Consider the following 27,556-nt stretch of genomic DNA (forward strand, 5'->3'; position numbering starts at 1 on the left):
ATGGGCGTGAAAAAATTCACATACCTAGCTTTTTACATAAATTATTCTAAAGCTTATAGTATTTTTCTTTATTTCTTAAATTATGTGAATAGTTCAAGTGATTTGTGTCTCTCCCTTCGGGGAAAAAGAAATCTCTAGACTGGCACAATCAGTATCAGAATGTACCATTATGGCATCTCATCTGGGTTTATGTGATTGCAAATCAAACTAGCAAAGTTATTTTAAAATAAAAATTATAGATTTGCAAGTTTCAAAGGAAGCCACATTGTTTAATTTACATATATTGAAATTTCTGACCCATCTTTTAGTAGAATAATTTTTGTAAGTCCATGAGAAATAAAATGTCAATTTGTAGTAGTTGACGGTGTTATAAATCCAGAACAAGTGTTACAACATTATAAAAATCAAGATCAGTTGCTTACGTTTTAGGGTACGAAAGATAGCAAAATGATATGATTTATAAACAATAAATCTTAAACATAGAGGGTGACTTTTATAATCTAAAATTATCTTTATTCGTTTTTCTTTTAATCAAAATCAAGGTCTTATGACATTGTATATTGGAACTTTTAGGGCCACATTTGTAGAAAAACAGTGCTTTCATATAACAGAAATATTTTGCCCATCAACCCTGAAGATTTGTGCATTACAGAACATAATGAAATTTTATTACCGTAATTATTTGAGCCTAGTGTTCTAAGATTCCTGACTTCTGCTGGTGCCTTGAATCATAGGAAGCATTTTTAGATTTAGAAGGATGAATTTCAAAATGTCATTCACACAGTATGTATTTTTTTAATTCACAATTTTATGAACTCTGGTGTTTTTATGTCCAAGAAAAAAATAAGTAACTGAAGAGCGCCATATCAAACTCGTTTTTGTGAGTGATTGATCAAGCATGTAAAGTGTGACTCTTTCTTAAGGCCTGTTATCTGCATTTATTACTTTTCGTTTAATTTGAAATTGTGTCCTCAAGCAACAGTTTCCTATAGGTTTTACATGTTTTTGTCTGGTTTATTGGGCAGTCTCCATGGAGTGACTGTCTATTTCTCCAGTCACCGCTTCCCTCCGTGCTCTGTCAAATCTCCCATTCACGTTCCTTTATGATATCTTTGGCAAATCCCATACTTTTCTGGTTACCTTCAGTTTTTAAAAATCTAGTCCAGTTCAGTGTAAAACTCCAGGCTCATGTCTCCCATTACAGGCCAGTCATTTTGGCTCAAGACACTTGGAGGAATGAGCGTGTACACTGATGTCTTTTTCTCTTCCTCGCTCCAGCACCTTGGGATATTTGTAGATGGTCGGGTAGGGGCTGGACCTGCTTCTAGATGTCTCCTCCACACTCCACCTCTGTTTCATGGCCTTACTCCTCTGATGCTGGAGGGCTTGGAGGGGGATAAGGGTAGGGGAAGGCGCCCCCTTAGCCTGGTTTCATCCACAGCTGGTTTTCATGTAGATGATCTGATTTTCTTGAGACAGTGTTTAGCTTCTCCCAATTCCCTCTGTCCCTGAGGGGCAGCCATGTTTCCTTTGAGCTTTGCCAGTGGGCCATGCCCCTGACCCCCTCTGTTGGTAGGCGTCACTTTGGTTGGCCTGAGTAGCCTCTTGGTTTCTGCTGTGATTCTCTTTCATTCCCTCCAAGGGCCATGGAGATCTGGGGTGAGCATATCTTTCTTCATCCTTTTTTGTTTTCAGGTATGTGCCTCGGGCTCCTTCAACAAGTTCTTAGATATCTCCAGACTCAGGCTCTATATTTTCATATGCTTCCAAACTACTAGGGACATGCCTCGGACTCAGTCATGATTTCTTTTCAAAGGAGGCCTACAAGATCAATTCTCAGCAAGCCTACTGCCAGGGGACGAAATGTCCGTCTCCCTTTCACGTAGGTACTCCCACTGTGTCTGTCAGCTATTTTCTTAGAGCTGCCCCACTCACTGGAAATACTGTATTCCTCATAAGGCTGACAGTCAAGATGGTTCCCTCCCATTCGCCTCCCCCTTCCTGGCGCCTCCATATATTCTTTGTGGCTACACCAGCTCTGCTGACTCTTACTAAGGGAGTGAGGGAAGGGAATATGGCCTGTCCCTAAGTGTTGACAGCTCCTTAGAGCTCCTTTTGTTGTTGGCTTGGGTCCTGGTGTCAATTCTGGGGCAATAGGAAAAATCCCACTGGGATTAGGTTCTTTTGTGAGTGATAGAAAGCCCAGTGACTTAAACAAAATAGATGTTTATTCTCTCATCTAAAGATCCATAACTTAGCAGTCTAGGGGTAGTGCAATGGTTCTGTTCCATGAAGTCTTCAGGGACCCAGGTTCCCTCCAACTCACCACTCTAGCATCTCTAAGATTCAGCCCTTGTCCTCAGGGTCAGAGATGGAAATGGTGGGGTTGTGCCCCAGCCAGGTGGCCTAGTAGTGGTTAAGTTTGCACACTCCATTTTGGTGGCCTGGGGTTCATGGGTTTGGATCCCAGACACAGACCTACACACTGCTCATCAAGCCTTGCTGTGGCAGTGTCCCACATATGAAATAGAGAAAGATTAGCACAGATCTTAGCTCAGTGACAGTTTTCCTCAAGCAAAAAGAGGAAGATTGGCAACAGATGTTAGCTCAGGGCCAATCTTCCCACCAAAAAAAATGTTTTAAAAGATGGTAATGTCCACATTCCAAGCCGTAGGGTGACAGAATGGGTGAAGAAGTAGAGGAAAAGCCACACATCTGATATCTTTTTCAAAAGTTTACAGGAAGCCACCACAGAATTCTTTCATTTACCTTCTCCTCAGTTGTATGCCTAATCCTAGCTCCAAGGGAGCCTGGGAAATAACATCATTATTCTGAGCATCCCAGTGCCCAGCTAAGAATCACTATGGAAGAATTACTGGAGGACAATTAGCGGTCTCTGTCATGTTCACGGGATGTGTTGGCATTTCCTTTGGAGCTGTGTGTGAACTTGGACCTTTACGTTTATCTTTTAGGTAGGAGTGATTTATGTACACGGACATTGAATGTCTGCAGCATGCACAGTATTTTATAGGGTGTTACAAACTCACAGTGAATTGTATACCGTTAGGAGAAAAGCTAAATCTTTCAGCAATAGTATCCAAGCCACTGATGGAAATTAAGTTTGAAGCCTATTTTTTAGATTGGAATTGTTTTGTGCTATTTCTGTCCTTTGTAATTTTCATTTCTCTAGAAGAAAGAATAGAACTGCAGTAAGCTGGCCAACATATAAGCGTGTTCACCATCAATCTGGATATTTAGGAGAGTTGCATGTCTTTTATATAGACTTTCAATTGATGTCAGAGGGTGATTATATTTTATTTTAAAAAGCATGTTTTATAATAGCACTATATCAGACATAATATTTTAACTGTACCATAAATGGCTATGAACTGTAGCTATTATAGTGTCACCATTTATTGACTTTTGCGTAAACCTGTTATGTGGTTTCATTTTCCCCCATTATATTTAGCTGATGCATAGTAAACAACACATCCACCGTCTTGAACTCGTAGACACTGAGTGACCTTTTAACTTGCTCAGGAGATATAGTATAGTGAGTTGGAACTGTGGTCAAATCTTTTTCCCCAAAGCTAACTTGGAAGAAATATTTTTACAATAAAATCTTTGAAGTACTGTGCAAATAAGCCTTTCTATATTCACTTGATTTGAACTCTAAACTGCTTTTTATAGATTCCAGGAAGTTTCTCTACCTTCAGGGAAACTGTTGGCCAATCTTAACAACACTACTGGTTTAAAAAAGTTGAATTATTAAACCATTAGACTAGGATCCATATTGTTGTCATTTTCCGTCAGATCTATATTATACAGGACAAAATATATGTGGACCATAATCTGTAATAAAGGCATGTGGATATTATGCAGCAGTTCGAATTAAACCTCAGGGAACTAATACGTGTTTTAATTTTCTTCCTCACAAATTCAACATTTCAACCTAAGCTTTTACCCTACATCTATACATGGTTTAACAAATTGAACAACTTAGATCTAATAAAACCAATTTTGCCTATAGTGTAATTGGAGGAATCACATTCTATACGCATATTTTCATTAATTTATTATAAAAGCAATGCTATTTTTACTTTATTAGCTTATAATTAAACACTGCTTGAGAGAACTTTTTTGAAAGTAGATAAATGGAAGGATGGAAATTTTCCCTGTGAAAAGATGGACTCGCTCATCTCCCTATCCCCGTATACCCACCTCTGATATGGAGTGTCTCACATGAGGGTTCAGTAATGATGGGTTGTATTTAAAAGAAAAATAATATAGTGACTTTATTTTGGTCTGCACATTACAAATCATTTCAGTTTAATTCAATTTGATTATAATGTCAAAATTTCAAGCATAACATGATGTAGTGACACCTATATTTAACAGTGTTTTTATAGGGACTATAATGTAGAAATAGAAGAGTGTCACTACCGATTAAGTGGCAATCACACACACACATAAAGTCAAAGATGAGAGAAAATTCAAGTTGATAAAGTGCTTTAGAATCAAGTCTACTTTGACTTAGCTTACCTTTGAGTCCTTTATGCATTACACATTACGAGAAGCTGGACCATTAAGATAGATGTAGCATTTAGTTGTGAATTTTTCTACTGGTATAATAACATAAGACATTTTGTAAAGTATTTCCTAAACTCTTTTAAAACTTTCAAGGTACTTAAAATGGAATTAATAGGTTTTCCATAGATATTGGAAGGTCCCGATAAGATTTTAAATATTTGAAGTGTGTTCTGCATAAATTATTTGGATTTTCCTTGAAATCTAGACCCTTTGAAAAGGACCTATTGCATCCTGCTCCCTTTTACAAGTGGTGTTCAGCAGATTGCATGTGTTCTGTTATAGGTTCACTACTGTGATAGACAAAGTGGCAAAGAGTGTGTGACCTGTCTGACATTAGCCCCTGGGCAGATGACTTTCCATGCTATTGGAAGCTCCATTGAAGCCAGCCATGACCAGGTATAATATGCCACTGCCATTTTGCTGCGTTATGGCCCAGCTAGGAAATCAGAGACCATCGAAATGGGAGCTATGTGCACACAGACGGCTTTGCTTTCCCTAATACATTATACGCTAGCGCCATTTGCTAGACTTTTGAAAAGTCAAAAACTTTTCTGTTGAGAAACTCATATCTTAGGAGATTTAATTTACTTTAGACTTCTAGTTTACAATTCATTATTAATTTAAATATAGAATTCTTTTACAAGGAAGAAATAATTGCCCTACAAGTTATTATTATTTGTAATAATTAAAAATGAGAGGAAAAGTCAGCAAAACAATGTAATTGACACTGGACTCTCGCTAGGCTCATTTAGTTCTGTAAGAGAGTTTAGTCTTATAGAAGGTATGTAAAATAGCTGTGTGAACTTTCAGAACCATCAGCTTACTCCCATAATTTGGGATATTATTAAAATGAAGTTCCAGTGCTGTTTTTACTTTGAAAGTTTTGTTTCTGAAATAAAGCTAAAAATCTGAAAAGTATACTGTTTCTTAGTAAACAAATTCCTTTGATTGTTTAGATAGCAGCTTGAAAATACATCCTGTTTGTGAGATAATAAATATTTTCAATTAAAATAATCATCAGATTAGACTAAACTAGTGATCTAGGACATAGAATTTCTAGTTTGGAGTCAAAATAAATAGACATACACAGTTTACAGTATGACTACCGAGCTATGCTTTCTAAATTAACCACTCACATACAGAACTCATTTTCATATCCATTTCCCAGTAAATTTGAGGACTTCTAATGATCTTGCCTGACTAATCTTTTTTCCCTCAATCTGAGTAGTGCCCTTGCGTGGAGAGGATAACAGAGCATAGCATAATGATGGATCTTCTCAAACACATGATTAACTGTCCAACTCGAACCAGGCCTAGGAAAACCTTCTTAGGGGCAGCCCTCTCTAGTTCAGGACGTCTCTGACATTGTGGGTCTCCAGCCGTCACTTGTTGATTGGTGATGAGGTCTTGTGGTGTTCAAGAAAGAGCAACTAGATCATAAAATCTGAACTTTAGGAACTAACCATGGCGTAAGTTAGCTGCACTTCGCTGGATGGAATCTGTCATCTCTTTGGGACTCTGTTTCCTGGAACGTTAATGAGGGAGTTGAGTTGGGTGACTTACAAGATTCATTCCAGTGCTCCCGTTTTATAGCTCTGTAACTGATCTTCCTGCTCCTGGTTGGATGAGGCCAACCAATACTAAACAGTTAATAGCGTATTGATCTGGAAAGCAGCGTAGAGACCCCCCCCAGTGCTTCCCAGGGTTTCGCGCTGATGTACGCCCTGGCTGCCATCCGAGAGATGTGCCTGCACCAGCTTATATAAAGAGTTATCCCTGTGTGAACTACAACTTAACTGCGTGCCAGGTGCTACGGAAATGTGGTGAGAAGTTCAGACATGGTTCTCGCTCTCCTAGAACCTACAGTCGAAGAACTTCACTTCTTTGAATATTTAGTAGGAAGTCTAGCTACTGCTATATCTATCTCTCTATCCATTCGTGGCAGAAACAAATGACGAGAGCAGCGTGAGATAACCATCCTGCAAAGGTCTCTCCTTAAGCTGAGCAAAGAAATGAAACGGTGCCTCAACCACCCACACCCCTAAGAAGAACGACCCACTGTTAGCAGAGGTAGTGTGTTCTATAAAAGAGCACTGGACTGGGAGGGGAGACTGAAATCAGACCCAGATTTGCCATGAAGTAGCTGTGGTGCCTGGTCTCTTCACCTCTTGGAACTTGGCTTCTTTGTGAGTAAAATAATGAGGCTGGTTCAGGCTTGTGCCCAGTCTATGTGCCAAGCTACTCAAAGTCCAGGGCTACTGTTAGCCCACATGGCACCTTTACAAGTTAGAAAAAAAAAGGCACTTCTTTCTCAAGGCATTCTACTGCTGTCCAACAGAAAATGTAATAGACAAATCCACGATAACTACAGTGTGAATGGAGCCCTCCCACTCAAGATGTGCAGTGCACAACCTGCACAACTGTACACACTGGTCTTATACTGCATCTGTCTGGAGTGTCAGCTTTACTCAATGGTAAGTAAATAAAGAAATTTTTATATGAAAGCAAATACAACTGCATTACAGATGACAAATTTGCATGAAATTTTAAGATTAAAAAGAGACTTTCAGGAAATATTTGATAATGGTCAAATGGATGGATGGATGGATGGATGGATGGAGCTATGACTGAAATGATCAAAGTAGAGTGTTGTATATCAAACACTCCACTTTGGTGGCCTCAGAGGTGCCAAGTGGGGATAGTGGTATGATGAGTGCTCCTTCCTTATCCTTGGATAATTGGGCTCCCTGAGGAAAGGAGACAGAGTGGACCTCTACTCCGCATCTCTGGCTTTGCTACGTTGTTGCCATTGCCCTTCCTCACGCTGAGGGTCTGTTTGAGCAAAGGGTACTCCTCCACCACACCAAAAGCGTAAACTTGATCTCGTAAGTTGGAAAAGATGGACCGCTGAATGCTTTTTCACCCATTAATGTGTAAATACTAGAAAACAGGAAAATATTTTAAAGCAAGAAAAGTTATGATAGTTTAAAAATCGTTTTCTGTTCTTAATGTACTTGAGCCTACACAATTGAACAAATGGAATAAGTATTCTGAGAAAAATATTTATATGAAGTTTAGAGGTGATTCTTCTTATGAAGCTCTGGTTGTTCTTATCTGCGTAGAAAATGAAGGTGAGAAAGGGCGGAGCTCTCTAGCCTTGAACCTTATAGCTTGTCTTATTTTTTAGAATTTAATTCTAGGAACTCGGTGAAGTAGAGACAGTGTATTATCCAGTGCGTTCACTCGCTGTGTTACAGGGTGACAGGACAGGCACTGTGAAGTGTAATTGCTCTATCAGAGGTCAGTACAGATTCGCAAAATGGTCAGGGGAGAGATGCTTTCTCATCTGTATGCTGATGGCGTCCAAATGTATGGAACTCTTAATTCTCCACCTCCCCCCACCAAACGCACTCCTGCCTCCTCCCCTGTCTGTTCCTTTTCTCCCTCCTGGTAAATGACCTCACCGTCTACTTTGTTGCTCAAGCCAAGCCCCTTGGAGCATCCTTGCCGGCTCTCTCCTCCTCTCACACTACATCCTGTCCCGGCATCTCTTCCTCTCCTTCATCTCTGATCTGACCACTTTCACCACCTCCAAGGCTGTCATTCTAGTTTAACTCTCTATCATTTTTAACCCAGACCATTGTGGTTGTCTCCACCCTGGCTTCCTTTTTTCTGCTTTTGTTCCACTATGGTCTATCTTCCACACAGTACCCGATATTATTTTTAAGTTAATCATATCACATTACTCAGCTGCTCAAAACCTTCCAGTGGCTTCCCACCACACCTGCTATAAATCCAGCATTTTTGTTATGGCATACAAGTCCTTACGTGAGTTGGCGCCCTCCACCTCTCCGTTTTCAATTCCTACTGCTGCTTTTCGCTCACTGTGTCCCAGTCTCACTGACCCTGTTGCCAGTTACATCATAATAGATGAAAGAAACCAGACTCAGAAGGCTACGTTCTGTGGATTCAATTTGTGTGACATTGTGGAAAAGGCAAAGCTGTGGGGATGGAAAACAGATCAGTGGTTGCCAGGGGCTGGGGGGATTGGCCATAAATTGTCATGAGGGAATTTTTGAGGGTGATGAAATGTGCTGTGTCTCGATTGTGGTGGTAGAAACACGACTGTACACATTTGTCAAACTCACAACTGTACACTAAAAAGGGGTAACTTTACCGAATGTAGATTATCCCTCAATAAACCCAACTTAAAAAAAAATCCAGATTCATTCTTTTCTCAGTTACTCATGTGATATTGATCCCAAGGACGTGTGGAAGGATGACATTCCCTTTCTTTCCCTGTGTTCTCTGCGTATGTAGGATCCACCACGGAAATGCACTAAATTTAACAATAGCCTGGGTTAGTTCCTCCAAATGCCGGTGGGTAGTGGAGGCCTGCTGCAGACCTCACAGAATAATTATTAGTCTCCAAAGAGGGGTCTGAGCCTCCCCATCTGACTTCAGGGACGGGGTCTCCAGGCCACTGTTCCCCATTGGGGCGAATTCTCTGAATTCTCGTCCAGCAGGGGATGGTCATCAGGCTGGTGTTGGCCTGGAGGTCCTCATGGTGTCTGGGTGAGAATGTTCTACAGGTGTTTGCCTTGTTCATCACAGCGAATATGATATTGTAAATTCATGTTAGTTTAGAATGTTTAATTGTCCGGAGTAAAAACACAGTTTAAATTTCCAGATACTGATTTTTTTTTTCAGTGAACATTTGTTAGCTGAACAACTGTAGGGGCATACTGCACTAGATGCTGGAGCATGCAAAGGTGACTAACTTAGCAGTCCTGGTGGTAAGCTAAATAACTAACTTCTTATAGTCCTCGCTAAGCCAATCTTGTGAAATTTAAAATTTGTAGATCATATCATGGTTTCAATGAAGAGACTTCATCCTCATACGCTTAGTAAAAAACACACTTATTTGTTAAGATTGAGCCTAGTGAGGGTTTTGCTCAATATTTTTCAGTGTATCCTATTTGGGAATTAAATTTATGTTAGCTAGTGTATGTTATTAGATTGAAATCCTTTGTAATAGTGTGAAAAGTTTTTGGACTTGGTATATCTTACGAAATACTATTCTCTTTTTTTGCTTTTTTCTTTTTTGAGGAAGGTTAGCCCTGAGCTAACTACTGCCAATCCTCCTCTTTTTTGCTGAGGAAGACCGGCCCTGAGCTAACATCCATACCCATTTTCCTCCACTTTATATGTGGGATGCCTACCCACAGCATGGCTTTTGCCAAGCAGTGCCATGTCCACATGCGGGATCCAAACCATTGAACCCCGGGCCACCGAAGCGCAACGTGCAAACTTAACCGCTGCACCACCCGGCTGGCCCCACGAAATGCTATTCTTTACTCTCTCCTTCTGGTCTGATATCCTTTCTCCGTCTGTCTTCATCACTCTTAGATGTTACTGAGTGCCTCTTCCTCTGGGTCTCTTTTAATTACATCAGTCACCTTGTGGTTACAGCCTCAAAGTCATAAACTTCCTTCCCTGTCTTTATATTTTCTTTTTATTCATACTTGCTCAGCCTGCATTATCAGTCTCACCAACCTCACCAGCACTGGGCAAGCGGCTGGAGATTAGTCAAAATGATGTAGCTTAATTTCTAATTAATAGTTTTATTACTGCCTCCCTTAGTTTGTTCCGGTTAGCTCTGGAACTCACTTGCTTCATATAGATAAAAGAATGAACTAATAAATCAGCCACCTAACAAGCACAAACTAGTCAACGAAGTGTGACATATGTATATTAGTATTGCTGCACTCTGACTTCTACCCAACACAAAGCATCATTGTCATGTGGAGTAAATGACTATGCATATTTAACACATTACTTAGAATTTTAAAAGTTAACAATTCTATAAGAGAAAAGATGCAAGAACCAAATTTATAGATAATGTGTTTACCATGTACTAGATATTGTGCTAGGCTCTCTGTACATTATTTTGCCTAATTCTTCTAATAACTTATGAGATATAAACTGTAGCATTTGTATATTAGCTTCCTTTGCTGCATCACCTTTAAGGGTTTAGGTCCAGATTAGTAAAATCAAGCTGAGTTGTTCCCAGTATGTGTGCTTTGACTAGAATTCAAGGCAGACCTCTCAATGCAAGGACAGCCATTAGGTGTAACAATTTACAAATCTAATAGGTATTCTCTTCTACTTTTGACTAATTAAATTCCTCTCATAGGTTTGTATTCTGATTAATTAGAAGTCTCTCTGCCTGAGTAATTATCCCATAATGTCTTACAGTTTATAGTAAGTTAAAAGTAAAAGAGAAAAAGCCTTCACACCTATTATCTGAATACGTACTTTTTCAACAATAATCTGTTGATTGGTTGTAGACTATGGAGAGAACGTCTGTAGTACTCGATGGTCGTACGTAATAGTACGTGCACTTCCTTGCCCTTGAGGTAATTACAGTCTAACGGAGTGCATCAGCTAGGGTGCTTTTGTCCACAAATAACAGAAAACTGGACTCATACAGGCTGAAATAATAAGGAACCTTGTTATCTCACATAACAGGAAGTTCAGAGGAAGGGTCAACTCCAGGGTTGGTCGATAAAGCAATGCAGTGATGTCAGCAAGGACGCAAGTTATTCCATTTCTTAGCTCCCCCATCCTCTGCTTCATCCTCTGGCTCACAGAAAGATGGCCATAGTAGTTCTCTGTGTCACTGGCAATATAGCCACATGTAAAAGAAAACGAGATCTGATCTTGTGTCTCCTTTTAGGGGCAAAGACATCTGTATCAGGAACTCCTCCAGCCATCTTTCCTTCACAGCTCGGGCCTAGATTGGGTCGGTCATATGCTCATCTCTAAGCTAGTCACCTTCTGAAAGAAATGAGACCTCTACTGGTTTAAGTGCTTGGGGTGAAATGGTTGTTGAGGAATCAGCCACCAGGACTACTGCATGAGGGATTAAATCCCACATATATAATTTTAAATTTTCTACTAGATCCATTAAAAAAATAAAAAGAAACAGGTAATAGTATATTTTATTTAACCCAGTGTTTCTAAAGAATCATTTTAACATGTAATCAAATTTTTAAATTATTGAGACGTTTTGTCTTTTTTTGAGTCATCTTATCTTGGACTAGCCACATTTCAAGTGCTCAACAGCCACGTGCATGTTGGAGAGCACAAGTCTATGGAATGAGACCCAGCAGCATTGTGATTTGGCCCCTGCCTGTGTCTCCAAGCTCATCCTGCACCTTCGCCCTGTGCCTCGCTTAGACCACACTTTGTGCTCTGGCCGTGTTGAGTCACCACCTCCCGTGCTCTCTTGCATCTCTGTCTTTGCACTGTTCGCTCTGCCCGGGCCATTCTCTCCTTGCTCACAGAGGGACTTTCATTGTGATATCCATCAGATCCAACCAAGGTGTCACTCCAGTCAATAAGCCCTACCCAGACCTACTTTTCATATTTATCCCACTGGTAACACTTATCAAACTGTTCCTTCTTTTTTTTTTCATATTGGTCTCCCCACTGGTCAGTGACCTCTGTGAGGTCTAGGGCAGTGTCTTATTTGCCTTAGTATTCTCTGTGTCTGTGCTCTTAAGACACACACAGCACATACTTATAAGATGGGTTTGAATTGAATTTCTAGGAAAATTAGAATGACTTGGATTTGGTAGAATTCATTTGGTAGAATTAGTGAGAGAAATAGAATGTTTGGCTCAGTATGCTTTCTCTGGTGGTGACCTTACAGGGACATTTTTTTGTGAAAGCATCCTGGTACTTCCAAATGTTGACCTCAGAGTATTTACATACTCTGAATACATGTAACTATCATTAGGAATCCATTATATATCTCCATTAATTCCTTTACTGATCTATTTGTAACTCCTAATTTTTGTAACCTGTCATGTGTATGAGTACATCCTTCTCAGTGTCCTAAATTATTTTCTTCAAGTTCCAGGGCTGCCTCCTACTCTAGTTTCCCACTGTGTAGTATACAAGTCAGTATTCACTGAGTAATGTCCTTTGGGACTGCATTCCTCAGAATATAAAGAGGCATGAACTTCACAGGTTTGAGTAACAATTACCCAAGACAAATAAAGCTTTTTATTAATAAAAAGGACACACTTAAGTGACATTACATAATAACAGACCTTCTGTCATCATCCTGAAGGTACCTGCGAGACAGTTCTGGTATTCTTTGTATTACATAGATTTCAGTGTAAGTTTGCATTTCAGCTTGTTTCACTTGCTCACAACATGTGTCAAGCCACAGTGCTGAGTGCCATGGGGTGTTGGAAGAGAAGGTGTGACCCCTACCATTGGCACTTCTGGGAGGTCCTGCCAAAATTCAACACACAACTTGATTTTTGTTTACTTTTTATGAAATAGGATGCTAGAGAGATAGTAAAAAGGCTCATCAATTTTAATGTTTGTTTTAGGAAAGTGTTTCCATAATTGTTGATGTTTATATTTCAAAGTGTTTCCTGCTTCTGAAACTTACCTCATGATTATAGGACTAAAATTTCTTCTGACTTTTTATCATGTAAAATTCCCATTTTACACAAATATATCTTATAGTTAAGAAATTCAATCCATATCTTTTTTCCTTTATATTTTGTATTTCGGTAATTAGTCCAGTAGTTCATAGAGCATGTTTTGTTTTTTGGTTGTTTTTAATTGAGATATAATTGATATATAACACTGTATTAGTTTTAAGTGTACACCATATTGATTTGATATACATATATATTGTGAAATGATTACCACAAGTTTAGTTGGCATTCATCACCACACACAGTTAAAAATTCAATCAGATCTTCAAAAAAATATTTCAGCAGGAGAAGTCACCAGGACCGACTTCTCACCACTGAGTAGTTATTCTCGTTGACGGACTAGAATAAGACAAGTCAGCATACTACGGCCCGTGGGCCACATCCAGCCTGCCACCTGAACTGAGAATGGCCTTTAGATTTTGAAATGCTTGGGGAAAAAATCCAAAGAAGAATAATATTTCATGACATGTGAAAATTACGTGGAATTTAAGTGTTAGTGGCCATAAGTAGTTTGACTGAGACACAGCCATGCCCATTCGTTCAGGTGTTGTCTGTGGCCACCTTCTCTCTACAGCAGCAGAGATGAGTGGTTAGGACAGAGACCTTATTGCCTGCAGAGCCTAAGATATTTCCTCTCTGCCCTTTACGGAAGAAGTTTGCTGGTCAAATCCCTGGACCAGAAGGAAGAAACGTCAGGCCTTCACCTTTTGTGTTTTGTGTCAAATGTTACTTTAAACATGGTCATTCAGAGTTCATTCTCTTTTGGAAAGGAGCCGGTTTTCTGGACATATTACCCATATTATAAGATAGTGAGACTTGACTGTCAATTCTAGATTTATCTGCTCTACAACAGAAACCAATTTTATTCTCTAAGTTAAGGGAAAATAAATGGTTTTTTCCATCAGTATTCATCAGAGCACTGAAAAAACTTTGCCTGTAGCAAACGTTACTTCTATCTCCTTCCTGAAATCCCATTTAGAAACACTTCATAGCTAGACTCCCCCCCTCCATTTTTTTTTAAGCAATAAGGAATATTCTGTTGTTTTCATGGTGATCTTTCACTTCTTTCATTTCAGATATATAAGCAGTTGCTGGAACCAACAGTGAGTTATAGAGGAGGGTAGTGGGAAGATTGAATATTATGTATTGTATAACTGACTCCTAATTTCATTTATGCTTAGTACAGCATGACCACATTTCTGAGTGGCTGCATATGCCCAGTGATATTGTGCCCACAAGTGACTTATTAACTTGACCTATAAAATAATTTTGGACTATAGTCAAAACCCACGAGCTTAACTTATTGCTTTTCTTCTCCCAGTTTTTTTCCTGAAATGATGAATAACAGCTATTTTAACCAACAGAAAGTGTGAAATTTTAGATCTTAAAAAGCATGAGTTTTCCCAACTACACTCAAAAGGATTTTTAGTGTGGTTATTTGAGCTGTACCTTGCCTTATGTATAGCTCAATGTTTCACAACAGATTATCTGTTTGAAGATAATTTCATGTTCATGATCTCATAAGAGACAGAGTAAAGAATAAAGAGTCCAAAAATGTTTTCTAGACGTTCTCTCAAATGAGTTTTGTTTGGTTTTGGACCTGCATGCATAATCCATGTCAGTAGTTCCTTAATTTTTAATTCAGTATTCTCATTTCAAATGATTTAAGTAGGAATTTCATATTCCTACTATTCTTGTAGGTCTGTCTATATATTTGATGTTGATTTGAACATTGTTGGGGAAATACTCTAAAAACCCTTCTGTTAGCAGTTCATACTAATGAATCATAACCAGATACATTATTAAGCCAATAAATACCATATGTATATAATTGGCTAAATGGATGTGAAAGTTATAGTGGAAAACTGTTGCCTATATAGACTTTTTTAAAGTGACGATCAATGGAATATAGTTCCCTAGGCCACAGGTTTGAGAGCATTATTGCCCACTGGAGGTCACTTTTACAACCGAAAGAGTATTACCTTCCTCGTAAACTCAGATTATGGTGTTGCGTATGGCTTATTACACTATTTAAAACTGAAAACAGTGGCCTTCTCTCTCAGCAATGCACCTTCAAGTAAGTCATGCCTCTCTCCGTTTCCAAAATTCCTCTTTAGACAAACTAGTTACTGGTTATTTTTCAGGATTTTCAATTTTATTCTTTTATTGCTGATATTTATTTGACCTGCTCTCTTTGTTTCTAAGTTGGCAGCTAGTGTCTTTTCAGATCACGTATTTTTAAAATACCCTTTAGTTAATTGGCTTCTCTTTTGCATCCTCTGAAGGAAGGAATATGAAGACATTTTTAAACCCAAAAATATTTAACATTTGTGAAATTAAGTAATAAAGACCAACGTAGTGATAAAAAATGGCCCTATTACCCTTTATAGGCAGTATGACGATGTGCTACCAGCAAACCCAGTACCTTTTGGTAAAAAGTGTCACCGCTCTGCCAAGACCCACACTGAAATACCTCACTCTAAAAGGCTAACACTCCGATAGGCTCCTATCTGCTTCACCTAATCTCATATGCAGAGGGAGGTCATGCCTGCACACAAGCTCTTGCCATAGTAGGAAGCATAATAAATTTTTCAGCTCAGGGACAAAGTTGCCTGGCTGCCAGTCTCCTTGTTGCTGATATGTTTCTGCTTCCTAGACAACTGTTTGCTGGGATCCTTACCTAGCATTTCCTTGCTATCTGCTTGGCTGATCCTACCTTCTAACCTTGAACTCTGACTCCTGGTTACTTATCTAGGGTCTGCCCTGTTGGTTTGTCTTGACCTACTAGGACTTTTGTTCTCTCTGATCTTGTACTGCCCAGTTGACGCTTGACCATGGCTTCTGTTTCCTGTTCTTGTCTGCACCTTGCATTGCAGAGACTCATTGTTCTCATACTGCTCCCCAAATCCAAAACTTTCATGATTGACAGAAATCCATTTTATAGGTATATTCTACAGTCATTATAAAGTCCATGTTTCACCCCCTCTCATCATGGCCTCATGTCCAGGGCCTCTGGGACGTCCCCACAATCTAGTAACTAACAGATCATTTCTTGGGCCAGCAGGAGTTTTCAGGACTCTGTTTTATTGTCCATTTGTTTTCTGGTTGGTGTCTGTGCCACACTAATTATTAAATATTTTTAATATCACCTCTGCTTTCAGAGATATATGTAAGAGTTCTTCAAGGAGAGAGGGGGAAAGACATCCTAAAGTGACAGTTTTCTTTAAAATTTTTTGAAAATTTCCATGGGAAATCAAGAAGCATTTCAGTTTATTCATTCAGTAGTCATATGCTAAGCACCAGCTGTATATCTACCACTGTATTAGATGCTAAAAAGTATTTTCTGTTTTGTAAATAAGGAAAGCCCTCAAATTGAGTATAATTAAAAGTTGGAGACAGGTTATATGGGAACTCTGTACTTTTTGCTCAGTTTTACTGTGAATCCAAAACTGCTCTAAAAAAATGAAGTCTATTTAAAAGAAAAAAACAGTTGGAGAAACAACAAAACATATAGAAAGAATTGAGGACTGATTGCAAAGCAACATGATTTAGTGTCAGAAATATTTTAAAAATTTATATATGTATATATAAATATTGAAAGGCTGTGGAGTATAGAAATGATCAAGAGCAGAAGAATTCATCTGATTAAGCTTCTTTTAGGAGTTGATGGACTGTATAAATTGAAAGATAATTTATGAGGGTTTTCCGTACAGGGAAAACAACATGAGAAAAGGTAGAAACATGGAAATTGGCAAGGAGTATGTGGGGGAAGAAAAACTCAACTTGATGGGAGCTCCAGGAATAAATAATGTTGCATAAGATCAAGGAAGTTGAGTACATTCTTGACAGCTAGGTTGAGCAGTATGAATTTTGTGTTCTGTGCAGCAAGGAATCATTCTTCAGTCAGGAACAAAAGATATGATTATGCTGGCATCTGTAAGATCAATCTAGTAGCCAGATGCAGAATTGGCTGTGACGGGAAGGAAGGCTTCTATCACAGTAATTCGGGAGTGAACTGGTGCTGGCTACCTTGATGAGTGTGACTAAAAATGGCAAGGAAAACAGCATCTCACCCAGAGAGACAATGCAGAGAAAGAATCAGCAGACCTTGGTGACCAGCTGAGTGTGGTAGAAAGAAACAGCGATTAAAAATAGCTTTAAAGGCACACATCCAGTATAGCAGGGGGAGAGCTGGGCAAATCTTCTTTCCAAAAAGCAACAAAAAAATTCAAAAAATTGTCAAAAACAGCAATTTTAGAACTCTTAAATTGACTAAAGGCATTCATCAAATTGACAAGTGTTTATTCATGGAAAAACTACTGAACTTCAAGTGAGAAAAGTAGAATTCTGTAGTGTTCTTGCCTGACGCTGGTCTTCTCCCCTGCCTCCAGGCACACTTAGCACAGTAGTTCTACATGGGCAAGGAAAGCCGTGGAAACCAGCAGTTTCACTGGAGGAGTGGCCTTACTTGATTTGAAGTGGCTTATGAAAAACCCCATTCCCAGTGGCATTGGAAATAACAGTAGATACCTTGGTGGCAAACCAACAGGAAAGGCGAGTTGGCAGCTGAGTGAACCTGAGGTTACAGTCTTGGTTGGGGTCAACACTGGATCAGCAGACTAGCCAGAAATTTATCAGGGAGATTCAGGAAATGACGCAGTCATACAGGGCCTTGGGAAACTCAACACATATTCTTCACTGGCCAAAAAGCTTCATACACATGCAGGAAAGACCAGAGAGGGGCCAAGCTATTTACACATCACTGGCTGACCATGGAATTCTGCACATATGCAGAGGGGATGCGAGAGGACCTGGCAGGAAGTAAATGACAAGGCAGATTGAGAACCACCTGAACTTTGAAGGTGCTTCCCAACCCAAACACAGAACCAATGGCAGAGAGTAGACCTTTATTGGCTTAGGGTATTTGAGCAGAACCAATGACCAGTCATTGACTGACTACTAAGCTATATAGACACAATGGTGACCCCTACAAAACCAGGCTTAAAAATAAAAACAAAAATAATTTAAAAACTGAGAAGAGACACAAGTAGCCACATGCTGTGGGGGAGATGGATTCCACAGATTTAATCCAGGAAAATTAATGAACAGTCAAGAAAACCACAGCAACAACTACAGTCCTGCAGAGGAACATCAAAATCCAGAGTTCACTGCAATATAGTATCTAAGTTTCCAGTTTTCAACAGAAAGGTACAAGATATGCAATGAAAGGAAGGGGTAACCAATACTCAGTGGAAAAAAGCTGTGGACCCAGGTGTTGGACTTAGCAGACAAAGACTTCAAAGCAGCTGTAATAATATGTTCAAGAAAATTAGGGAAACCATGTTTAAAGAATTAAATGAAAATATAACAACAATGACTCAACAAATAGAGAATCTCAATAAAGAGATAAAAATTTTTTAAAAGGCCAACTAGACATCCTAGTGTTGAAAAGTAATTACTGAAAAATTCATTAGAGGGATTCAACAACAGACTTGAGATGGCAGAAGAAAGAGCCCATGAACTTCAAGATAGATCAAAAGAAATTATCCAGTCTGAATAACAGAGAGAAAAAAGAATGAAAAAAGTGAACAGAACCTCAGAAACTGTAGGACAAGCACAGTTTAGAGAAAGGATTGAACACCGTTATCAAGGTTGATTTAACATCTGAAAATTAATTGCTTTTTATGCCATATTAATAAAGGAGAAAACCACATGATATTCTCAGTAGACACAGAAAAAGGACTTGCCAAAATCCAACACCCATTCCTAATTAAAAACTTTGAACCATGTAGAAATAGAAGGGAAATTTCTTAACTTGATAAAGGGCATCTGCAGAAAACCTACAGCTAATGTCACCTTAATGGTGATGATGCTTTCTCCTTAAGTTTGGATCAAAGCAAGGATGTCTGCTTTCACCACTTCTACTCGACATTATGCTAGAGATTGTAGCTGGTACAATAAGAGGGGGAAAAGGAAAGAAAGAAACAAAAGACATGCAGCTTGGAAAGTAAGAAATGAAACTGTCTTTATTCGTAGATGACATTATCCTGTATGTAGAAAATCCTTAAAAAGAGCACACACAAAAATCTCTTAGGACTTAAAAACAAGTTCGGGGCTGGCCCCATGGCCGAGTGGTTAAGTTTGTGCGCTCCTCTTCAGCAGCCCAGGATTTCGCTGGTTTGGATCCTGGGCATGGACATGGCACTGCTCATCAGGCCATGCTTAGGCGCTGTCCCACATAGCACAACCAGAGGCACTCACAAGTAGAATATACAACAAGGTACTGGGGGACTTCCAGGAGAAGAAGAAGAAGGAAAAAAAAAAAAGATTGGCAACACTTGCTAGCTCAGGTGCCAATCTTTAAAAAATAAAAAGTTCAGTAAAGTTACAGGATACAGATCAATACACAAAAGTCAATTGTATTTCTAGAAACAATACTAGATACAAATAATAAAAAATAAAATTGAGTATTTCATTCACAATAGCATCAAAAAGAATAAAATACATAGGAAACAATTTAACCAAAGAGGTGTTAAGACTCGTACACTAAAAACTGTAACACACTGCTGAGAGAAATTAAAGACAATTTAAATACATGAGAGGCATTCAATGTTCATGGATTAGAAGACTCATTATTGTTAAGTTGGCAGTTTTCCCCAGATTGACCTATAGATTCAATGCAATCTCTATCAAAATCCTAGCAGGCTTGTTTTTTTTTTGCAGAAATCAAGTTGATTCTAGAATTTATATGGAAATGCAAAGAGCCCAGAATAGCTAAACACTTCTGGAAAGGAAGAACAAAATTGGAAGATTTCCACTATTCAATTTCAAATTTTACTATAAAGCTATATTATTCAACTTAGTGGATAAGGATAGACATGTATATCAATGGAACAGAATCAAATGGAACAATCTGGAAATGGACTTTTATATTTGTGATCAATCAATTGTAACAAAAGTGCCAATGAAATTAAGTGGAGAAAGGATAGTCTTTTCAACAGATGATACTGGGAAAATTAAATATCTATATGAAGAAAATGAATTTAGATCCTTACCCCACCCATATACAAAAATTAACCTAAAATGGACAATAGACTTAGAAGTCAAACAAAAAACTGTAAAACTTCTGAATGAATCATAGGAGAAATTTTCACGACCCTGGGTTAAGCAAAGAGTGCTTAGATTCAACACCAAAAGCACAATTCATAAAAGAAAAAATTGGACTTATCAAAACTTAAAACTTTTGTGCTTCAAAAAATACCATTAAGAAGATGAAAAGACAAGGCACCAACTAGAAGAAAATGTTAACAAGCCAAATATCTGAAATATGGCTTGTATCTACGATATGCAGAGAGTTCTTATAATGCATTAATCATAAGGCAACACAGTTAAAATGGATATGAATAGATAGTTCATCAAAGAAAATATACAATTGGCTAATAAACACGTGAGAAAATGCTCACTGTCATTAGCTATCAGAAAAATGCAAAGTAAAACCACATTAATACCTTACCACTTCATTCCTGCTAAGATGATTATACTAAAAAAAGGTATATAATAACAAACATTGACAAAGATATGGAGAAGCTGAGACTTTCATGGATTGCTGGAGAGAATGTAAAATTGTACTACTTTGGAAAACAATTTGGCAATTTCTTTCTTTCTTTCTTTCTTTTTGGTGAGGAAGATTGGCCCTGAGTTAACATCTGCTGCCAGTCTTCCTCTTTTTGCTTGAGGAAGATTACTGCAGAGCTAACATCTGTGCCAATCTTCCTCTACTTTGTATGCAGGATGCTGCCACAGCATGGATTGATGAGCGGTGTGTAGGTCCATGCCTGGGATCCGAACTGATGAATCCCGGACTGCTGAAGTGGAGCACATGAACTTAACCACTATGCCACCAGGCTGGCCCCCACAATTTCTTAAAAAGTTAAACAGGGGCTGGCCCTGTGGTGTAGTAGTTAAGTTCAGCACGTTCTGCTTCAGTGGCCCAGGTTCGTGGGTTCGGATCCTGGGTGTGGACCTACACCACTCATCAAGCCATGCTGTGGCGGCATCCTACATACAAAATAGGGGAGGACTGGCACAGATGTTAGCTCAGGGCCAATCTTCCTCACACACACACACACACAAAACAAGTTAAATTTACTGCATGATCCAGCAAATCCACTCTTACATCTACCCAAGAAAAATACACATGTTTACACAGACTTTTATTTATGTGAATATTCATAGCAGCATTATTCATAATAGCTAAAAACTGGAAACAATCCACATGCCGACCAACTGGTGAATGGATAAACAAAATGTGGTATATCCTTATGATGGAATATTATTTAGCAATAAAGAGGAATGAACTTATACATGATGCCACAAAGGTAAACCTCAAAAACAGCCTATGTGAAGGACAACTGACACAAGAGAGCACATTGTCTGATTCCTTTTATATGAAATTTCCAGAAAAGGCAAATTATCTGTAGTCAGAAGGCAGATCAGTGGTTGCCGTGGGCTGGCAATGGGAGCAGGGACTGACTGTAAATGGGCACAGGGAAATTTTTTGTGGGGATAGAAATGTTTTAAGACTAGATTGTGGTGATGTTTGTACAACTTTCTAAATTTACTGAAACCTCTCACAATAGAGGAACTTTGTGGTATATAAATTATACCTCAATAAAGGTGTTTAAAAAAATAGCTTCATAAGCTTTGAAGCCTCAGAGACCAAAAGGATTATAAGGCCATTCATGATCATGGAAGTTTTGGTAAGCAATAATTCATTTGGGTCAGGAACCTCAAGAAACTCTCCAGCAGACTCCAGGGGGACTCAGGATGGAAGCGGGGGTTACTATTTAGACAGAGGTGGAGTGGAAAATGAGATATCACCATGTGTGTCCAGGCCTGAGACTGCCACATCTCTGCTGGTCCCCAGCCCTCTGAATCCTTGCGTGTACTTCAAGCCTAAGGACTTGAGTGACGATACTTTCTGCCGCCTCTCTTGCCTCTTATTTCCAGTTTTCTCAGCTTTAGCTCTATGACCTGCCTCAAATTTCCTACGCTCCTGACCTCAATTCCTGTTCATTGTTATTGCTCCACCCTGACTCTTGATCAACATTCTTCCTCCCGTCCAGCCCAGTAAACTGATCCTGACTTCTGATTGCTCCTTTTGCTTAACTTACTGCATCAAGTTTTACTTACTTAAAAGAAAAAATTTCTCTGCCATTTTTAACCCTGGACTGCACTCTTGCTCTGGTTGAGCTTGCCACACTTGATTGAGCTTGCCACACTGGCTCGAAAGGAAAGCCCCTTCTTTGGTTCTTTTGGAAGATGATGACGTAGGTCTTTGACATATTAAATGTCAGTTCCAGGGAGGATATTCAGTAGATAACTGAAGATTTGAGATTAGAACCACAATGAAAAACCGGGATAAAGATATAGATTTGGTCCCCACAATAAGTATAAAAAATAGGAGTGAGCCAAAACATAGACCTTGTGAAATGCTACAAGGTAAGGGATTGGAAAATGATTGGGAACCAGGAAGAAGTCTTTTCCCACCCGAAGTTATAGATTATAAATTTATATAAGAAGGTGTTATTTTACTTTGAATTCTCTTAAGTTAATCATTGTAGTGAAAACTAACTGCTTAAAAGAAACCCGATAGGGAGCAGATCAGTCTGGGGAAATTATTTTAAGATTATGAAAAAGAAAAATCTATCTAAAGCCCCCAGTATTTCATGCATATCAAAAATATGTTTGATGCTGTTCTGCTAAGAAGCTGACCTCTGCTCTGAGGTCTTCAAGGAAGGAGACAATCGGTATACAAAACAAAAACGTAACTGTGAAACTACCTCCCCCACTAGGTGGCAAAAGTGAGCTGCGGGAGAGAGAGCGAACAGCAGGACTCCCATACCGGCTCTGTCCCTTCTTCCTAAGCGATATGTCCTTAAAACCGTCATTTTGGGGAATTCGAACAGTCTATACATTTGGATCTATTGTGTGTGTTACACCTAAAGTGTCTTGTAAAATAGAGGAGGTGAGGTGAAGACACACCTGCTGTGGATTTTCGGCAGCACTTAGGAATGTTTTGGGACACAATGTAAAATTCTAAAGTATTTACATAAAGTACTAAAGAGAAAATTACTGTGTTCATTCAAAATCTTGTCCCAGGAGTTCTCCGGAAATGCTAACTATTAGAAGAACCCTGAGCTAAATTTTCAACTCTTTTTCAGTAAGTGACTCTCTCGTGGTAGCTGGTGGGAAGCTGGCAGAGGGCCTCTGTAAGCTAGTATCTGTGACCGTGGGCTGCTCTCCCCTCCGCGCTTGCCTGAGTGTAAAAGGTTTCTGGAGGTCTCGTTAACCACGTGGGACTTGGAACATGCTTCAAAATAGCCTGAGACAAAATAGCTTGTTCCAAGTGTGCTATGCAAAGATTTTCTTTATTAGGGTCACCAAATAATGGTCTGCTTTGATTTTTAATATTAACATTAGTAGTGATTGCCCTTCTCTTAGACGTGTTCTTTCTTTCTTTTTATATGTATTTTACTTTGTCCTTTTGTCTCCAGATATCTCTGAAAAGGTAGCAGACTATTGCTTTTATTCTAAGAGAAACTCCCTCCTTGCCTAAGCTTTGTAAGCCCAGGACAGAAGCATCAGAGAGGAATGGAGCGTCCCAGAACCAGAAACAGTATCAAGTCGGGGGAACACTTCTCAAATCTCAGCCGAGAGGCAAATTTTTGGTTTCTTCCCCTCAAGCACCTGCTCAGATATTAGCATTTCATCACTTGTCAAAGTGTTCTTATTTAATATTCTGAGAAAAAAGCAGCCAGTCATTTATTCACCCATTCAACAAATGTTTATTCAATATCTCTATGTGTCCAAAACAAAGAAAAGCAGTACTGTTGCTTTTTAAAGCAGAGGCAAGGTGCTCGGGGAGGGCGGGGGGGGCGGGAGCTGTTGCTTTAGATGAGTAAGTTTCAAATTGTGATTCACTGTTTAGGTCAGTTCCGTGAAAGGAAACTCTATTTTATTAATTCTTCCATTACAGACTTCTCAATTTAGGTAGATGATAGAACTCTGAACAGAGAATCGGGTATCATCCCAGGAAATGGGCCTCGCCTGTTACTTTAAGCCTCATTGATTTGGAGGTTTTACAGTTTGTCCACTTCAATAGGGTGGGAAAGAATATATTCAGCAAAACTTCACTGTAAAGCACTTCAGCGTACCCTGTATTCATTTCAATTTTATGCCGAGTGATGTCTCCCCTGTACGCTGTGATAGGCAGTATGTCTTTTTCACAGTTACAGGGAAACCTGTCGCTCAGGACCTATTGCTTGGTCCCTTGTGTCAGTATTGTTAGGGGCTCCTACCGTCTCATTTTATGAGGGGGCTGATCTCTCGTCTCACCTCCAATCGAATTTAGAATTGAGAGATTGATCATTTCTATTGTTTGCTTTTGAGAGGAGGTTACGGGCAGTAGCAGTTCTTGCCCCTGGTTTCTACAGTGACTGCTCAAATATGAATAAACCCAGAATGAAAGATTATGATTTACATAAAAGTTAATTCCTTCAGTAAGCCTTTATTGAACGTCTGCAGCACACAAGGCAGCATGACGCTATGTGGGATATGGGTCCCAAGGTGTGTATAAGAAATGGATGCTGCCCCCAACAACTGAGCACCTTGATAAGAAAGTCTATAATGCAAGTGAAAGATAACTGGCCTATGAGAAATATAAGCATAATGTTTAAAGAATTTGGGGGACAGGATAGGGATGATTTTGACTAAGAAAATTTTATGCAGAAGGCAGCCTTCTCTCTAGAAGGTGAAGCATGAACTCAATTTTCCCTGAGGTGATAGAAAAGAAAGCCATTCAGTGAAAGGCATTTGGTCTGTCCGCAGGGCCAGCAGGAGCCTAGGCACTGATGGGGGAGGAGTGAGGCTCATTTAGTGGACAGAACCCTTTGGTTGAAGTATAGCATTGGTCTTTAGGTGTTAGGGGGAACACGGGCTGGCATGAGAGAGAGAGAGATCAGACTGCGAAGGGTCTTGGACGCTAGGACAAAGAATTTGGATTCCATCCAAGGGTCATGAGAAGCCATGAATATTTGCAAACATGCAAAGCAATTATGGCTAATGTGCTGGCTCAGGGCATATACAATAATTCTATTAAGCGAGAAATAATTTAGCATATTAATTTGGGAAATATCTTTTTTCTAGTTCTAAAATTCTGTGGAATAAATAATATAATGCTTCCCTGTTGATAATATAATTTATTATTATATGCTCAAATCACTTAGTTTTTTTTCTTTAATTGGAAACATGTATCCTAAAATACTAGGCAGCAAAGGAAAATCCTACTGTAACATCTTGGGTGTTACTTCTGCCCTTCAATTATTAGCCATAAAAAAAATTTCCAATTTTAAAAATGTTTTTCACAAATTAGGTGATTAGATCCTGGATCTTTTGACTACCACTGGAAGGAACCCTGGGAATCGTCTCCTGGGTTCCTGTGGGCCACTTCTAGATGCCCCTCGCCACCCGGCAGTGGCTATAGAAATGGAAACTCCTCTCTTGTTCCTTTGTGGAATAATAGGTACTTTCTCAGGATTAGCTGCTCCTGGAGAAGAAACAACAGATAATTGAAAACGTCTTAATTTACATTTATATTTCGGTTGACATTTGTGGGCCAAAAACAGATTGCAGTTGGCCTTGGTCAAAGAGCAGTAATCTTATTAAAGATGCTTTTGGAAACACTTGTCGAATTTTATACTTCTTCTTTTCCATTGAGGCTGGAATTGTGGATTCTGTGGTTGGTAAGGTAGAGCAAAGGCAGAGAGGAGGTTCTTTTCTTGGAAAAATATGTTAAATATTGTAGGAGAACATGCTCAGAAAACTGATCTAAGCCTTTACCTTAGAAGTTGAGACTCTGGAAATGTCTTACTTATACTTGTAGGGGAAGATTTATAGAGAAGTGAAATGTTCTAGCATACGTCTTTCATAGATAGAGCATCTGGAGTGGGTGTTTATGGGACATACAACATAATAGCAACAAATGTAATAGGGATTTAAAATTTTAAGACATCAAAAATAAACACATTGAACATAAATACGCAATTCTAAAGTAGGTCATACTTTGCCATTAATATCTATTTTCTTTGTATAGAGACACATTTCCATTTAAAAGCCTAATGTTATTCAAGATAAATTTTTAAGACCTAAAGTACTTAGTTTTCTTTTTCTTATTAAATAACATTTTAATGAGAGTTCACACTTTTCTTTAGTAAATATCCAACTGAGAAGGTTTCCACAGTTTTTTTTTTTTTATTAGGAGGGTTTGCACAGAAGAAGTGTTTTCTTATTACCAAATTAGTTACTTTGAAGTATCTGGCAGATTACATCAGTCTCTTATTTGAATTGGTACTACAAGAAGACATCTATTGTACATCATTAGTGATGCATTAAATTGGTTATTTATGTTTTAAAATCTAAGCATAGTAGAATCTTTTGTGTTTGCCTTCGAAGATTGCTGTTATAATAAAACATTTTGAAATGAGTAAAGTTGTCCTTTTCGTTTAGTTAATGCATCGCTGGAGAACCTAAAGATTTTAGCCTCTAACCACTCATCCCCTAGTTTAGTAGAAGGTGAAAACATTGTGCAAATTCCTTTGTATTTTAAGGAAAAAATTGTTGTGTATTTCTTGTATAATCACTTTATATTGATAGCTAAGAAAATAACAAAAGAGAAGATTTATCGATCGCATCACTAGTCTCAAGTTTAGTCTTCTAAACATTTGAACATATTGAGATTAAATACTGTGCTATTTTATCATGCTTGTAAATTCTAATAGTGGTCTCTTTTTGCAGACACTAAGATCATATAGTTATTTTTATAATTGAAATTTTAACCAAACCATGTATTGGAAATCTTGTTTTCAAGCTTCTGCCTAAAAAATTCGTACAAAAGATGAAAAGCAGACAGCCAAGAATATTTTTCACTAATCACTGGCAGAAATGAGTGTATTTGGCTAAAGGTTTCCCACAATTTACTGTGTAACCCTATACTAGTAATAATTTAACTCTAGGAATGGTTAAGACTTTTGGTTGGTTTATTTAGTGACTAAATATGTACTGGGCCGTATTAGCTGGACAGGTGGACTGGCAGAGAACGGGTCTCATGGTTTTTTGAATCCCTTATGGTACTAGACACATATATATTATTTAATGAAGATTTTCGATGATAACCTCACCTCTAAACTAAGGGAGGTGAGAAAATAAGGGATAAATAAAATAAAGATGTGGAGCCCCGACTTTAGGGCAGTCTTGAGAGCGCCGATCTCTTATCTGTACACTGCCTGTCTTGAAGAGGTATTTCACTTCTGATCAGAGTTATTCCCACCCTGTGGTGTAGAGCCCATCTTCAGGGACATTCTACTTCTTCTGGGACTTGATTTCCC

General features: G+C 38.8%; 1 protein-coding gene across 42 annotated transcripts in view; it reads left to right on the plus strand.

Moving 5' to 3' along the window:
• STAU2 (staufen double-stranded RNA binding protein 2) overlaps nucleotides 1-27,556 on the plus strand; it is a 296,365-nt gene that overhangs the window by 182,866 nt on the left and 85,943 nt on the right. For 18 of the 42 annotated variants that reach the window (XM_044768078.2, XM_044768080.2, XM_044768072.2 and 15 more), the window contains one exon: nucleotides 4,873-4,986. The exons of 19 other annotated variants lie outside the window; for them this stretch is intronic. In XM_044768078.2, the coding sequence (XP_044624013.1) occupies nucleotides 4,873-4,986 (114 nt within the window). Of the gene's footprint in view, nucleotides 1-4,872; nucleotides 4,987-5,818; nucleotides 7,065-14,188; nucleotides 14,216-23,668; nucleotides 23,702-27,556 lie in introns of those variants that run through there. 5 more of the 42 variants (XR_011493134.1, XM_070481055.1, XM_044768073.2 and 2 more) reach the window with 5 other exon arrangements.

The sequence above is a fragment of the Equus asinus genome, chromosome 12 (genome assembly GCF_041296235.1).
Source record: "Equus asinus isolate D_3611 breed Donkey chromosome 12, EquAss-T2T_v2, whole genome shotgun sequence".
Classification (NCBI taxonomy): Eukaryota; Metazoa; Chordata; class Mammalia; order Perissodactyla; family Equidae; genus Equus; species Equus asinus.